The sequence below is a fragment of the Pipra filicauda genome, unplaced genomic scaffold (genome assembly GCF_003945595.2).
Source record: "Pipra filicauda isolate LSUMZ 115617 unplaced genomic scaffold, ASM394559v2 scaffold344_size1527164_pilon, whole genome shotgun sequence".
Taxonomy (NCBI): Eukaryota; Metazoa; Chordata; class Aves; order Passeriformes; family Pipridae; genus Pipra; species Pipra filicauda.
The window spans coordinates 489,441-506,080 of NW_024104470.1; the positions used below are offsets into that span (position 1 = coordinate 489,441).

Consider the following 16,640-nt stretch of genomic DNA (forward strand, 5'->3'; position numbering starts at 1 on the left):
TTCTAGGGACTAGTACAGCAAATTAAAAAATATTTACAGCAGAGTGGGAAAAATCCTCTCTGAAAATGGATCTTTTAACAATGTTGTTCCACACTGTCCTCTAAGATAGATATATAAGAAATACTGGAGGGATTGGAGTCACTGGGCAATGCGCTCATCCTCCTGTTTTCAAAGACACCAAACTCACAAACTCCATATTTTTTAAATTGCTTTTTATTGAAATGTAGTACATTAGCAAACCCTAACTAGTCAGTATACACTATTAACATATCAGCATATACCACGTAACTACAATACAGTGTTATACTTACATCAAAACACGTCAACAAGTTCTGCTGCTGGCAAGCTACACTTTTCAAAAGGGCTGGAGAGCTCTGACAATCAGGAGGGCACCGCTCCACCCGCCGTGCCCGTGTCCCCACAGCACCCCCAGGCCCCTGGTAGCTGCTGGAGTGTTTAGGTTACCTGGTCACACCAGTGTGACCCACCTTGCAGCAAGCCAGTTGAAACAGACTTTTCCTTTTACACACAAATTGTTTTTTTGTTGTTGTTGTTTGCTGCAGTCTCCTGTGCCCAAAGGCTGGGGTGTCCCTTCTCTGCTGAGATAAAACAATCCTGTTTTGATGGATTCAGTGCATAGTTAGCCATGGCCTCGAGCAAGTGATCCTGGACAGGCATGGTCATACAGAGAAGCTTTTAGTATTTAACAGCTACTTGCAAACTGCAGCATGGCTGACGGGACAAGCAGAAGAGCGATGCTATCACTCAGTTTGCTCCAAAAGGTTATTTCCCTTTATAGGAGCAGTGTGACAGGTCTTACCAGTGCTGGGAGGTAAGCCTAGACATACAGGCTGGGAAAAGTCTACCTGCTGATGTGGTGGCAACTGAGAAGGTTTCTTGTTCATGTAGCACCTTCCAGCAAAAGCAGAAAGCAACATGCTGGGATGTTGCCTTGCTGTGAATGCACAAATGGGCAAACAGGAGCTTTGCTTTAACAGCCCCAAACACTCCATTAAACATTCTGGCTTTACAGCAGCAAAGAACAAGTTTACTTTCAAGCCCAGACTTTCCTGTGCTGGAGCATGGGAGGGTTGCTGAGCTGCTGAGCTGGTTTCTGTACCATCCTACTTCCCAGTGCAGCCCAGGTCCGTGGGAAGGTTGCGGGCAGATACAGCCCTTACTGCCTGAGACAACCTGAGTGTGTTACAGACACAGGCACTGGGCAGGGAAAGGGGGAATCCAGAGCAAATCTGGTGGTCCAGGCCTTAGCACAGCCCAGCAGATCTGCTCTGCTGGGAATTAATGGCTCCTGTCCCTCCAAGGGGTTTGGGCAGCTGAAGGTCAAATCACAGCCAAGTGAAAATGAGCCCTGGAGCATGTGGGAAGCAGCAGAAAAAAAAAAGGCAAACAGCACAGCAAATGCACACAGCTGAGCTCAGGGAAAATAAAAAGCTCCTGGATCATGAGGGGCTTGTAGATGGACGTAGAGAAAGGAATAGCCCAGCAGAAGTGAGGGAGCTTTCACATGCATGTCCAGTTGATTTTTGGGCTGCAAAACCCCATTCCCAGCTGTATGACACTAGCTCATGTTACACCTCAGCCCGGCATTGAAATCGCTCTAAATAGCTTCAACTTTCAATAAAACACTATGTACTTCTTACTTTGCAGGAATATTAATACTTAATTATTAACTCTTTAGGAAAGGGCCTATTTTTGGGCAACATCTTATATCACAGGGGCCCTCAAACCCAGGGACCCTGGACATTATTGCCATAAAAAAGAATAAATATTCAGATGTTATTGCACAACCTACACATCCATCTCTGTTCATGTGGGCATCTCCATGAGGTTACTGGGTGGAGGAGTGAAAGGATGCTCCATGTAGGGATCCACAGAACGAGCATCCCACAAGGACAGCCCAAATCCCACAGAGCCTGCTTTGGCCAAGAACAACCCACCAGGAACCTCTGTGCTCCCACAGACCGTGATGCTGGTTTGGAGCAATGAATCCCCTCTGAGGGGCTGGCTGGCATGGTGATGGCACAGTGATGTGATGGCACAGTGATGAAGAAGATGCTGGAGAACAGGTGGACGGCAGTGCCTGCACAATGGGGACATTTACCTGGCTCTCCAGAGGAGGAGGAAGCAGGTAGTAACTGATGGAGTGGGATAGCAGAGATTAATTGGGGAGAATTAAGAATGTTTGGGAATGTTGCAGGCTTCTAAAAAGAGTAGGGTAATGAAAGGATCAAACCACTGACAGGCAACAAGGTGTTGATTAGTGCTGCTTTGCAAAGGCTCATGCAAGTGGATTTAGTCTCCCTAAAGCACTTTACAAGCACCAAGTAAACCTGCCAGGCCCCTGTGAGGTTGGGGCTTTGACCAACAGCTCAGGACATCACAAACTGGGGGTTACAGAGCACCATGGCTCTGCACCAGGAGCAAAATCCCATCTGCAGCCCTGCTCTTGTCACCGCATCCCACAAAGAAGGGGTAGGGAGTACTGCTTTTTCTCTTAATTATTTCAAACCCATTGAAAACAAAGCATAAATGAGCACCAATGTACAGATGTACACTCTACCTTTCCCCTGATTTCCCCCCAATCAGCTTAATTGGAGCATCTTTCCCTCCCTCACTCCCTCCCCTGCTCAGCGGTTTCCACCAAGTGTGCCAGAGCTCAGGCTGCCCTGAGCAGTGCCCTGTGGTGCAGCAAGTCTAGCAGGGAAAGGAAAAAGTGAAGAAATCTTTAAATATAACAACACATGTGCAAGCTGTCATGGCACATCATGCACTCTTCTGCACTGCTCAGACTGGAAAATTAGGTCAAGTATGGCTGTGTAACAAGGGGTGAAAAAGGAGCAAAAGCTTCACTTGGGAAGTTGAAGATGTTTCCTGAGGTCCCTGCCCTGAGTCCTCCTGCCCTTCTCTCCCCACCCTGCAGGGCTGGCAGTAGCCCTGTGGCTCTTTCATTTGCCCCACTGTGCCTCAGCTTGTGAGCTATTTTCTAAGATGTAGAAAACAAACTACTATTAGCTAAGCAAAATGCCAAATATTTTTAATAATTAAGTCAACTCACTTGCCAGTAATCAGGCTGCAGAGCTGCCTGAACTTCAGCTCAACCCTGGTGCCTTCATCCTTCAGCTCATGACCTGATTGTGGCATTACCTCAAACCTAAATTGGACTGAACAAGTTCTGAAGCCTCAGTGTGACCCATGCTTCCTGAAGAATTTCCTCTGCTCTCCAGTACCTGGAAAAAAGCTCTTGGCTCTCCCAAGCCTTTGCACTATTTTACATGAGTGTGTTTAAAGAAAACAGAAGATGTGTAAAAGTCTCATAACATAGTCCTAAACACATATATTGAACTCTTTTTGGTCTTTCTTTGGCTAATGTAGGATACCTGGCTATTCCTATAGCATCCTATAGGTGCCAGGGCAAGCATCCTAGAGCAAGGGGACAGTGCAGATCCCAACACAGGAGCTCATTGGAGAGAGCAATTGTGAGGGTCTTTAGGTAAATTTTAACATGCTTCAAGTTTAATATTTAATGTTGTATTATAGGTAAATAGCACACTTACAGTCTGTTTTTTTTTTTACTGGCAATTATCCTCTAAGAACACAAGCAAATCTTGATTTTACAAATGTCTTATGGGAACATGCAAAACTTTCATAGAACAAGAGGCCAGGAAAGAGAAGGTGAAGTGTTGGGGTTTAAATAGTTTGGGGAAACACTTGGAGATAAAAGCTTTTTTTAATATGTAGAAGTCATAAAATGAATGTTGCTGTTGAAAAGCACTTTTTTTTTTTAACCTTAAAAACGATTTTTCCAAGTTACTGGCACTTACAGTCCTTGGTAGATTGCTGTTATGTTTTATTTCTGTGAAATGACTCAAACCACACACAGCACCACTGCAGCAGAACAAGAACAACGATGCTCACCAAGCTTTTTTTATATACTGATTAATATTAAAAGGAAAACCTCAAACTTACCAGCAAAGCCCAGAAAAAAATCACCCATGTTGCTGTGGTGCCTCCTCCCCATGCTAAATATGACTAAGTGGGAGAACGTCTGCCACAGCACGTAGGGATCAATTGCTTGAACAAGCTTTTAATTTTTCCACTGTTGCAAGATTTTCCAAATCCAGGATGCCAATTATAAACATCAGCTCCCTTATCCAAGATGCTACAGCACAAATCCACTTTTACATCACTGTGCCAGACCCTGATCTCCACAGAGGCAAACCTGCCCTCCCCCTGCTTAAAACCAAGATGTTCAGTTGGAAATAAGGAAATTTAACAAAATACGAATGACAATATTTATTACTTTGTCTTTGGGGGCTTTGTGCTTTCTAGCTTTTAAATTTAATTTCCATGCCTTTTCTAGCTTTTCTGTATATCCTGGCACGGATCCTGTATATCCCTGCGAACGGGCTCGGTTGGAGCTCAGAAACCATCAGTTTTGGTTTTGTGTCGAACCTGGGCCCTGGTGCTGCTCCTGGTGGCCTTGGGGGAAATCCCTGTGCCAGGCTGAGACAGCCCCTACGAGAAGGATTTGCGTGGAGGATCAGCACCCCATACAAGAGGCTGTCCTACCCAAACCCCTCTGTGCACATGCAGAGACACCCAGACACCAGGAACAGCCAGGTGTCTGTGGGTTTATTGTGACCCTGACTGCCCACCACGGATAAAAACAAGCCCTATAACATCCTTGAGAGCTGGTGATTTTTCTCTCAGGCATTTGTTTTTGGAAGGTGCCTGCTCTCACGTGTTTACCTGCTGTGATCCCGCAGATGTAATAACGAAAACAGGGGTTGCTCAATCGGCCCCTCTGCCGCCCCCGAGCCCTGTACGGGCCTGAGCACAGCTCAGTCAGGCCGGGTTGGGGAGCTCTGCCTGGGCTTGTCTGTCAGGAGCTGTGTCACTGCCCCTCTTGCACATCTGCCAGCAGAGGAAGGATCCTGACCACGACCTGCTGCTGCTCAAGCCACTGCTGGTACTTTCTGTGACCTTCACTTTTGCTTCGCAGGAGAAAGTGGGTGTCAAAATTGTGCTCTTAAGAAGTCTGGGGCTTCAGCACATTTCTGGAGTGAGCTGAATGACAATAAAAGTGCATTTGGTAAATATAAATGTGGGTATTATGAGAAAAACCTCCCTACACTTCACACCACCCACTCTTGAATTATCAGATTAAATAAAGCTGAGGCACAGCAACAAAAGTCAAAGGAAGCTCAGCAAAGAGGATCATTTCCTCATTTTACAGAGCTGGGTTTTTCTTTTTTCTCTTAAACATCCATGTTAAAGACACAGCTGAACCACACCTCAGAAAAGGATATATGTTAAGCAGACTGCTATACAATTAAAAACATTATAAAGGAGGGGAAATTCCCCTGCTTGTAGCAAAAGCAGGTGAAATTAAAGCACGGCAGAGTATGTCTTACCTTTCTTTTTGGCTTAATTATTTCTCAAGATTCCTATACAGAGGGTGAAACTGTGTTTCATATTACAAGGACACAAAATGCATTTCTACACCTACAGTAACTTAGACTGCAATGGAGAAAAATCCAAACATTCATTAACAGCTATGCATTGTCTGGTAGGAAAAGGTGGAGCAGAAGCGCTCACTCCTCCATGTCGGCTCATTTGAGGAACGCCGTGGATGACTTAGCTCCAGAGGTTACACTCGCTCTCCATTTCTGCATTGTTCTCTCAGGAGCTTGCAAACCATATCCATTTCCCCACCACTTTTGTCACATGCTGGTAAAAATTGATTTTTCCTGCAGCGTGTCAAAGCAGTAGCTGCTTTCCTTTCTTCTCCTGCTTTCTGCATTCCCGTTATTGATGTCAGTGGGAAAGGGCACAGCTCAGAGAATGCGTTTGTTAAATAACTGTTGCAGATCTCAACCGGAGAATGGGATAAGAAGCTTACCTCTTTTCTTCTCTGTGTAATGCCAACATGCTGGCTTTTAAAAAACCTCAGTGAAAAATTCGGTGGATCTTTTACCCCCCACCCCCCCCCAAAAAAAAAGTTAAGTGAGAAAGAAAGCTAATTCGATTCCTGCATATTTCAAAAAGTCTAATGGTTATCAGGTAGATCAAGTGCTGGTTCTGTGAACGTCCTCTCTACAGAAAGAGACTCACTTGACTTGAGCACACGGAAGGACCAAAAGTATATTCTGTGTACACCATTTTTCTCCTGCTTCAATCAAACTGGAGAAAAAAAAACCAAGCACCAAGTTCCTTGAAATCTTTCTGCAAACGCAGGTCCTCTCTGCAGCTTGAATGTCAGACTGGCTCGCCACTGTCCGGGGTTAGGTGGGTTGTAGGAAACTCAATGCACTTATAAAGGTCCCTCTCAGAAGGGGCTATTTCACAGTAAGGTTATGGATTGACCAAGATATACGAGTGCTTTTACCAGTCACTGGCCATCTCCTCTACAACCAGTTCCCTTTCTGACATTGCCCAACCACGTGGACAATTAAACAACTGGAAACAGCAGACGCCTGTGTTAAGAGATGCATTTGCAGTACAACACAAACTCTTAGGACCACCGTAAAACCTCTTCTGCGTCGCCGCGGCTGGACCGACACAGCTCCCCATGCTGTTACTCAGCAACTTCCATCAGACAACCTTGCTTGCACGCAACTCTTTGTCAGCTCAGAGATGCCACCTCAGAAACCACCACAGCTGGTCTTCGTCTGTGCAATCGAGAAGGTGGGTTCGTGTTCTGGAAAAAGCAGCTCTTCTTCAGACAAAGGAGATCCATGGAAAGAGTACACAACAATAGGAATGAGAAATGAAAAAAACGGAAAAAGGGCCAGGAAGGAGCATGGATTCCTTTCAGGTTTTGTTCTCGTCATACATGTCCAAGGCAGGCTCGATGGTTGAGAACTCGCTCTCGTAGACCAGGCTTCGAGGGGACAGAGAGTTACGATGGAAGAAGTGACTGCCTGCAAGAGGTAGAACAAAACCACATTAGGAACACACACAAACAACATAAGAACTGAGTAAAGCATCCTCATACCCGGGTGCTGGCTGCAAACACAGTACACAAGGAAAAAATAGCCACCCTTTAATGCAAACCAGTAACAACCATATGAAATATTTCACCTCCGTTCACCTCTGTTCATCTGATCCCCTGACAATTCAAAGCAACTGCTTTCCATATGCATGAACAGGCCCACCTCAAATGGCTCTTTCAGATAAAACAGGTCAAGTCTGAGCAAGGCTGGGGCAGGCTGGAGTTTTGCACTTGGTGCTGGCTGTTGATTTACAGCCTTGTAAAGCAGGGATGTGCTTCCTTGGGAAACCCAGAAACCTTCAGTTGACACCGAAGCGCTGTGCCATGCACCAGCACAGAGCACTCCAGCACGGGGTTGAAAGGAATGGGCAGGCTGGGAGAGGGGCTCCCCAAGGATCATCAGTGCTGCTGAAAGCCTGACCCCCTCCAGAGCTCTGCAACCTTCATCCACCCGACTCATCTTCTAGAAAAAGGCACCTTACACTTAAACAAAAGGATACCCAACCCTCTTCTCCAACATTGGTGATACCCAAACCAAGCACCAAGCAGCTGTTGATAAAGTGGGGAATGGAATTCCATTTTTTTCCTCGGTGGCCTGGTGTTCCCGTGGCTCTCTGAACCCACAGACGTGTTTTGCAAGAAGCCCAGCCCTCCTGCTACACAAACGGTTCTCTGAAAGTATCTATCAGATCAGGCCCTTGGCCAAAGCATTTCATTACCTGGCTTCTCGATCCCAGGAGGGAATAGCTGGGAGCTGCTTAGATTACAATACACCAGGCAGCTACATGAGCCAAACTGGAGGCAACTGAAAAGCTTCCAAGTTCATCAAGAAGGCACTCAGCAAACCAAGGTGCCTCCAGTTTCAGGCATCAGTGAGGCAAGATCCTCAGGGGATTGCAGTTTTAGCCCTGGTGGATCTTAGGAGCTTAAATCCCCCTTTCTTTGCCAAATTTTGAGCCCAGCCTACGCCATTCTGAAAATAAAGAGCTTACAGAAGATATGAGAAAGGAAGAATTCAGCTGTTATTGTCCAAAACACCTTTTCTCCTTCCCCAAAAGACACAGATTCAAAAAACTCAAAAAGTAAGTCCTTATTATGATTAAAAATGAAAAACTAGAGTTATAATCAAATGTGTATGATTGTGTAAAAGCAAAAGCGAAGATGAATTTTGCACTTATCAAAGCAGAGGAATCACAGCAGCACTGGCTGGGAGAGCCAGAGACTCTGTAGATGGACTCCATGAAAACTTCAGCATGCTGTGCCAGCAAGCTGCCATCTGGGTCTGCAGCAAACTCCTTCCTGAGCTGCACAGAGATTGTGTGCCCAGGCCAAATCCTTGCTCAAAACAGCAAGAAACTGGAGCTGGGCAACGGATCTGCTGCTCTTTTACCACCAAAAGCCAGTACACACACTCGCTCCAAAATTCGCAAGAAGAAGTTCTCATAAGCAAATTAATTTATTTCTGATCTCGTTGTTAACTGAAACAAAGTGAAATTAGTAGTTACACTGCATAGGACTGAATCGTTCACTCTGCCAGGAGCACATATCCAGGTTTCAAATAAATAAATAAACAAATATAAATAAATAAGGGTTGAGTATTTGAGGGAACATAAACTTGGAACTATGACTTTCCAGATGATCATAGTCAGATTCCAACAACTGGACTTGATGATCTTAGAGGTCTTTTCCAACCTCAATGATTCTATAATTCAAACAAAAAAACCCAAACCTGCTTTGAAATTATACCAGATAAAACTGATTTCAAGATTGTGTTATGGGTCAGGATAATTTAATTTTTGACGAGTGAGTCTCAGCTTGCAGTTGAAATAAGCCTTGGATATTGGATGTTTCACCTCCCTTTCCTCCACCTGCTGCAATGCTACACACAACCAATCCTCAAACAAACCAAAGCGGTTTCTAAAAGCTTGGTGTTGCTTTTGTTTTTATTACACAGAAATCAAACACGGGTTTGGAAGCAGACGGCCCAGGCCATCATCTCCTCTGTGCACCCAGACTTCCACTCCAGCAGACTCGAGGGAGAGATTTAATCAACAGGCTGAGAGGTCATCTGACAACAAATATTTTATATTAATCTGGAAATAGGCAGCGTATATCTTACACTTCTAAAATTCTTTACTGTGATGTTTTGTCCTTGGCAGAAGAAATGCAAGCCACCCACTCCCAGGGAGGCTGCATGTTTCCATGCAGATAGACATCTCTTGGCTTCCATACCACTTCTGGGACACATTGCTCCTTCTTTTTCTAAATGTCTCCTCTCTCATGCAGTGCAGCCCGCCCAGGGCTGAGGATCCAGCTGCTGCCTCGGTGTTTTCCAGCACTCAATCTTCAGGTGTTCCATTAACCAGGTCGGGACCATTGCCCACAGCCCACGGCTGGAGCAGCAGAGTCAGCAGGGCACAGTGACCCAGCCACGCTCCTCTTAATGCAGAAAATTGCTAATGCCTGTTTAAAAATGTGGCATCAGTCCAGCTGATAAATTTACCGAATAAATGTATTTTAAGGACAAGTACAAACATCCGCAGTTCCAAATTCAGCTCATGAGTCTGTTCTTCCTATTTTGCACTTACTAAGAAAGATCAACATTTACCCCTTCGGTATGGAAAACAAATGGGAAGGCTGCATGCAGTTTTGATACAAGAAAATGAATCCTTCAGTGCTCTCTGCCACTATTCTTCATTATACACTTTAAAAGAACTTTTCCTATTACTTGCGTTGAGCCTGAAAATAATCATATTACCCTGGAATTGATCTTTATACCTATCAAAGGATGCCACAGAACTGGGCACAATACCAAGGCCAAAAATTCAAGAGACACAGCACTGCAGGTGCATCAGGACTAAGCATCACCCGGTGTTCCCTTTCCATCTGAAAGTATTTTAATGCCCTTAGTCATTAATCAGGGCCATCTTCTGCGACAAGCTGCAGTCCCTCCACAGCTCCTCTGGCATGACGGCTTCTTACTGTGGGAATCTGATCAGAGCACTCCCTGTCTCAGACGATCTGTTTTAAACACCCTCTCAGTTAAGGAACAACAGAGTGGGATTATTCATAAAGCACTGTTTCCTTGAAGCCAGCTTATCAGGAAAACTGTGACACGGTTGCCATCGTGGAGACATGGTGGGATGACTGCCACAACTGGAGCGCTGCCATGGATGGCTGAAAGCTCTTCAGAAGGGATAGGCGAGGAGAGGCATTGGGGTAGCCCTGTGCCTTAAGGATTTGATTGTCTGGAGTTTAATGATGGTGGGGGTTGAGTGTTTACGGGTAAGAACTGGAAAAAGGCCAACGGGGCAGATGGAAATGGTCAGTGACCTGCTAACACCACTCAGACTATGGGGCCGGATGGGATCCATCCAAGGGCACTGAGGGAGCCGGTGGAAGTGCTCATTGAGCCACTTTCCATCATTTACCAGCAGTCCCAGTGAACTGGGGAGGTCCCAGCTGACTGGAGGTTTAGCAAAAAAACCCTCTACAGGAAGGGCTGGAAGAGAGATCTGGGGAACTACAGCCTGACCTTGGTGCCAGGGAAGGTCATGGGACAGATCATGCTGAGTGTGATCACACAGCACGTACAGGGCAACCAGGGGCTCAGGCCCAGCCAGCACAGGTTTAGAAGGCAGGTCCTGCTTGATTAACCTGGTCTGCTTCTACGATAAGGTAATGAGTTTAGTGGGTGAGTGGAAGGCTGTGGATGTGTCTACCTGTACTTTGGTAAAGCCTTTGACACTGTGTCCCACAGCACTGTCCTGGAGAGACTGGCTTGGACAAGTACACTCTTCACTGGGTTAAGAACTGGCTGGATGTCTGGGCTCAGAAAGTGGTGGGGAATGGAATTAAACCTGGTTGGTGACAAGTCACTGGTGTTCCCCCAGGCTCAGTACTGGGGCCAGTCCTGTTTAACGTCTTTAGGGATGATCTGGACGAGGTGACTGAGTGCACTCTCAGTATGTTTGCAGGTGACACCAGGGTGGATGTGAGTGCTGATCTGCTGGAGGGCAGGAAGGCTCCACAGAGGGATCTGGACAGGCTGGATCGAGGCATTTAGAGGACATATTCAGTGGTGGGTTTGGCAACACTGGGTTAATGGCTGCACTTGATCACCTTAGAGGGGTTTTCCAACCTAAGTGATTCTATGAAAAACTTTGGGAATTTCCTTCTTGTGCCTATCCAGAGTAAAAAAAAAATTGAGTCCATCTTTGAACACATTTATTTCATTAACAGATAGTCATAGTTCACCTGATCTAGAAGTAACCTAGCAGAAATTGTCTATGTTTTTATTCACACTTTGTTGAGACAATTGTTAGAGGCTCAAAAAAAAAATTAGAAAAGATGGAGCTGAGTTATTTAAATCTCTGTGTGGGGAGATTCACTCCCTCTATGGAGGGAGATTCACTAAAAAGTCCTGTCAGCCTTTCCATTCCAAATATCACTCAACTTCTCCTTCTGCTGCTGTTCTGTAGAAGAAACAAGAACTGGAGCTGTTGTGGTGCCTTTTGCAGCTGGGTCATGACTCTGCTCAGGCTGTCTCTGCACATCCCTCCCAACAGCACTAAATAGCACTTAAGGAATTTTTTTCAGGAGACAAGCACAAACTTATCAGTTCTACTATTGCTGTTGAGAGATGGGTGAAAAAAACATATATCATAGCCCGTAACATAAATCATGCTCTAACCACATTCCTCCATTTTTGGCAACAACACTCAGTTGACACACACTGTACTTTAAAAGCAGACACAGTATGTTTGAAGCTTTTTTCTTTCCATGAGGAAGTCCAATGGGGTTTTCCAGTCTTTCAAAAGGCACTTACTGCTCTATTGATTGTTTTCATATTTCTTTCAGAATTTCACAAGGACACACTGAAGAAGAATTCTATTAAATGCACTGAAGCTATCACACATTTCATTTCTTATTATAAAAGCTGCCTTCTCAGCTGAAGTCTGATGGACAAATAAGAATTAAGAAACAATTTTAATGCAGCATCTGGCTGTGTTCCTAACTTCTAAAAGTGCCTATACATAAAAATAAAATTAAATTAAATCCCCTGGTTCCCAGTACATAAAAAAATTAAACCTTACAGTAAAATTGCTTCTCTCTAATTAATTTAGAAAGCATTCTGTTTCGAATGTCTACATCTTGATCCCAGAACAACAAAAACAACCAAACACAGAATAGGCTTTAACTTCTGTCAATTACTTTTTCCTTCCTGACTTGTTACCTTCATCTACCTATCTGATTAAACTCAAGCATTAACATTTGGCTGGGACTCAGCCCCGCGTGTTTTAACCGACTGTTGTGAAATTACTCACACTCTGCTTGCATAAGTCAACTTGTGTGAAACAGCCGGAGCGAGGACAGCGAGGAGAGATGTTTTCCCTCTGCCTCTTCACCAGTAAAGAAGCCATGGCAAGAAGGGACATGCTTACATAGAGTTTCTACATCAAATGATTTGAATTTGAATCAAAACTAACCCATCTAGCCCTGAAAGGAAGTTTCACATACGACAGTGGGGGAAACGCAATGTTTCCATTTGTTATTAGGAAGGAAGAAACGGTTTAGAGCAGCTTCACTTTTATCAAAAAGAAGGGTGGGGTGAAAGTAAAAGACAGAAAAGGTTTATGATTTGTATTTTGAGACAACAGCATTGCAAACCTTCAGCAATGCCTGACCTCAAGGCAAAAATTATACTGCCGTGCTCCCAGTGCGACACGGGAGCATTACAGAAGGAAAAACTGAGAAAATGTTCCTATTTCAAATTAATTCTCAGTTGGAGTCAAGGTAAGTCCGTTATATGGACTTACACAAGAATGCTTGGCCCAGCTTTTTTTCCCCTAATAAGTTGGTATGGAATGATTGCTACTAATACTTGTTAGTCACTTCAGTGGTGGGTGGCATCATAACGACAGCACTGCATGAGATTTCCACTCCTGTGTCCCAAAATGAATGAAGAATAACAGAGAACTGCAATGATGAAATCATTCAAAGGGAATAAAGCACCTTGTAAAATTTACAAAATCCTCTCAGACTTGAGTACTAACACAGAAAGCCCAAGAAGAATGAATTCTCACAGAGTAAGATTTCATAATTAAAGTTTTTTTTTTTTTTATTTCTTCACTTTTTCCTTAATACAAAGCTTTGGCATCAGCAAATTTTATGAAAAAATAGAATGTACTAAATAATTGCTTGTGCTGCATGATCGATAAATGATGCATAAAAATAGGTGTCTCTCTCCGAGGCAATCGGCCGGAAAGCGTTTCTTCAATACCATTCTGCTCTGCGGGGCAGAAAAAAAAAGGAACAAAATATTTATGTTAAAGTTAATACTGCCAATACTAAAAAAAAATAAAAATAAAAAAAATTTAAAAAAAATCCTGTAAAAGCAAGCTAATGAAAAGTGACTAATTACACAAGGCCAGAGCATTAAGAGAGGTCTGTATTTGTCACGTCTTTCTTACAGGACAGCCAGAGGTCTGAGCACTTCTAAGCTTTCGAGGACACTTCAACTGCTACTGAAAACTTTCTCTAAGTGGTGCTATCCAACATCTGGGCTTTTTGGGCTGAAACCCACAGTTATACAGTAATTTCTGACTGTTCCCTAAGCAGGAAGGCAAAATGTGCTGCTTCTGTTCCTTTCAAACACCGCCTAAATCTTTTAACAGTAATTCTGAAAGGATATTTTGAGACCAAGAGAAAGCAGCTGGTTCCTTATTCTCTTGTCACTGAGACAATGTTTACTTTTATCACAACTATTTAAAAAATGCACCTGTGTATATATACATATACACAAACATACATATACACAGTTAAATATGTATATAACTCACAACACCAGAACTATCGGTCTAAATAAATATCTTTAAGCTGAGGGAAGGACATAGGAAAAAAAGGAACAGGATATGGTTTTAGGTGAGTTTTAAAGGAGAATATTTGGCACCTTTTACATGCATCAGCATATTACATGAACTCATTCTTGCTGCTGTTGTTTTCTGATAAGAAAAACTCCTCTGCTTCCTCCTGAAACGCTACCATAACAAAGGGAGGGTATGCCAGCATTGCTTTTTATATGGAGAGCAGCATAAAAAGCAGATATGCTGTTATGACATTTAATAAAAATTGCAGTGAGAAGGAGCTACCATATATCTGGCACGATATTCAGCACAGAAAGTGCTTTGTCTGGCACTTGGGAACACAAGGTGTCAATGAAACAATAAATCTGAGCATTAGCGTCATTTCAAACTGTCTAAAATGAGTAGCCGAACACAGCAGCTCTTGTGGAGGCTGCTCAGATCCCAAAGGATTCAGATGAAGCTGAGCTGAGGTTAAAGGCTACAGCAAGATACCTCATTTACCCATATAAGTGATTTTTGACAGCTCTGGTTTCTGTGGTTGTGAGTTTCCTTAAATCTACCTCAAGTATACACTGGTATGAGCTCGCATTTCAATTACACTCGGGAAGGGTGCTCTCCTTGTATCACCACACCCTTTGTGAAAACACTTTGCTGGAGGCCCAACCTCTCTTGCCAGTGTGAAGCAGCTTGTCCTTCCAGTACAAACAGACCCAGATCCCTCTGAGCAAAAGGCAACCACGAGTTGCAAGGCAAGGCAGGAATGCAGCTGCTATCGGTGCCCACATCTGGATGACACCACAAGGGCTGCAGCTCCTCCTCCTCCCTAATGACGTGCAAGTGCCTGGAAATGCAGACATTCCCGTTCTACAGCTCCTCTTGCTCCATGCTTTCCCAAGCTACTCTTCTGGGCAGATGAACTACGTTCAGCTGCAGCTTTGTTGCCAAGTTGCTGATTGAGGGATGCAATTTCAAGATTTTGACAAATGGGGGAAAAAAAATAATAATCAGGAGACTTGATAGGGCTATTTGAAGTTCTAAAACTTTTCTTCATGGAGCCTTTTTGGAATCAGCATGTGAAAAGAGGAGGAAAGGAACATTTGCAACTTAGTGGTAAAGATCCCTGATGACCAATGCTATGGCCCCTCCTGAAGATGATTAGCTTGTGACTGTCTAAAATTTTACACTGGAGACTATTAGACACGTTTACATCTTACTGAGAAGGACACCTTATACTTTCCAAATAGCAATAAAAGTAAAAAACCTCCTTCTTTCTCTTATCTCAAGAAAAAAAAAGGAAGAAAATTATCTTTATAAAGCTACATTTCCAGGCTGCACAGCAGACTGCCTTTGAATCTCACCCCACTTCTGGTAGAGAGATCAACAAATTAATGGAAACTCAGCTGCGTCAAGATGTTCACAGATAAAGAAAGATGTTGACACTTTGCCTTCCCAAGTAAATAAATAAATTATGATTAAACATATATCATGAGCTCAGATATTCCGTACATCTACATGAGAATAGCTAGATGTACCTAGATAATAGATCTGCAGAATAGATTTATACTTGCCCACACACAGAACTATAAAAAAGAGACTGAAAGGCATGTGCTAGGGTAATTTCTTGTCCACCTTGTCTGAAGGGAGGCTGGGGGGTTCTGTATAAATTAAGAAAGCAGGGAAGCAAGTATCTCTTCATTTAAAAGAGAAGAAACAGTACTGCATTCATTGCTTTCATCTCTCCCTCTCCTAAGAGCAAAAAGGTAGTTTTCTGTTTAAACACTTTGTTTTTTCTTAGCTGAGAGTGTGCCAATTAGGAATACAGATTTTTTTTTTTAATATGAATTTGACTATAAAATTGAGGTCAAAACTGTCAAAGGTAACTGCTGGTAGTTTTTTTGGCTCTGCCAGGTGCATTTTGAACATGGGAATTTAATAGCAGACATCTAATATTTACCTAGACCACTGATCAAAAACTGAACATAAAATATTCTCTACTTCCCCCGTTTCAGGTATCCACTTAGCAAGGAGATTTCCTCAGACAATCCAGCTAAATATAAATTAAGAGGGCCTCTGGATGTTACCCTGTTAACCTACAGTTAACAGACATACTTGCATTTCAGAAAAGCAGGAAAGGAATTTGATTCCTTGACAGCTGTGTTTTCCCCCTTCTCTATTCCCTTGGTATGTATCCCCAATGTTGTCCATGACAAACACCCACCAGAAATACACAGAAACATCTGAATATTTACTTACTCATTAGCATTCAAGCTAGCTGTGGCTTTGATGATCATGTAGCAGAGTGTAAGGGCACTGAGGAGGCCAAAACTGGCAATAATAAACCATTCTTCTGTTGACAAAGGAAAGGGAGGAAATCACTCGTGGGAGAAGGCTTATGTCAAAGCGATGCCAATATTCCCCTCAAACACCACTGGTGGAAGGCAAGAGGCTTCTAAGCCATGACTGGCCCCAGGAGGTGAAGCAGAAGGAGGTTAAGCCACAGAGTTACTGACGGGAGAAGGCTAGCAAAGAAGAAGTGGAGAGAGGTGCGGAAAAAAAGCATGGCACAACATTTCCTGGCTGAGCCCAAGGGTTAGTGATTAAGAAAGATTACTTAACAATGTAAAGTGAAATGTGGGATCAAGGGAAAACGTAATGAAAACTCTGTCCACCCCCCAAAGTCAGAAAGACTGTCAGGGTCGGGTTAGATTTGGTGAGATGTGGCTCTTCACGTAAGCACACTTCAGTTGTGTCTTCGACCC

At 43.6% G+C, this 16,640-nt stretch overlaps 1 protein-coding gene across 4 annotated transcripts in view; it reads right to left on the reverse strand.

Moving 5' to 3' along the window:
- Positions 1–195: 195 nt before the first annotated feature.
- The window catches only part of RNF130 (ring finger protein 130), a 55,273-nt gene continuing 38,828 nt past the window's right edge, over positions 196–16,640 (reverse strand). The window contains exons 8-9 of one of the 4 annotated variants that reach the window (XM_039384263.1): positions 16,135–16,228; positions 6,842–6,944 (exon numbers count right to left, since the gene is read on the reverse strand). In XM_039384263.1, coding sequence (XP_039240197.1) covers positions 6,923–6,944; positions 16,135–16,228 — 116 coding nt within the window. In that variant the 3' untranslated portion in view covers positions 6,842–6,922. The other 3 variants (XM_039384265.1, XM_039384264.1, XM_039384266.1) reach the window with 3 other exon arrangements.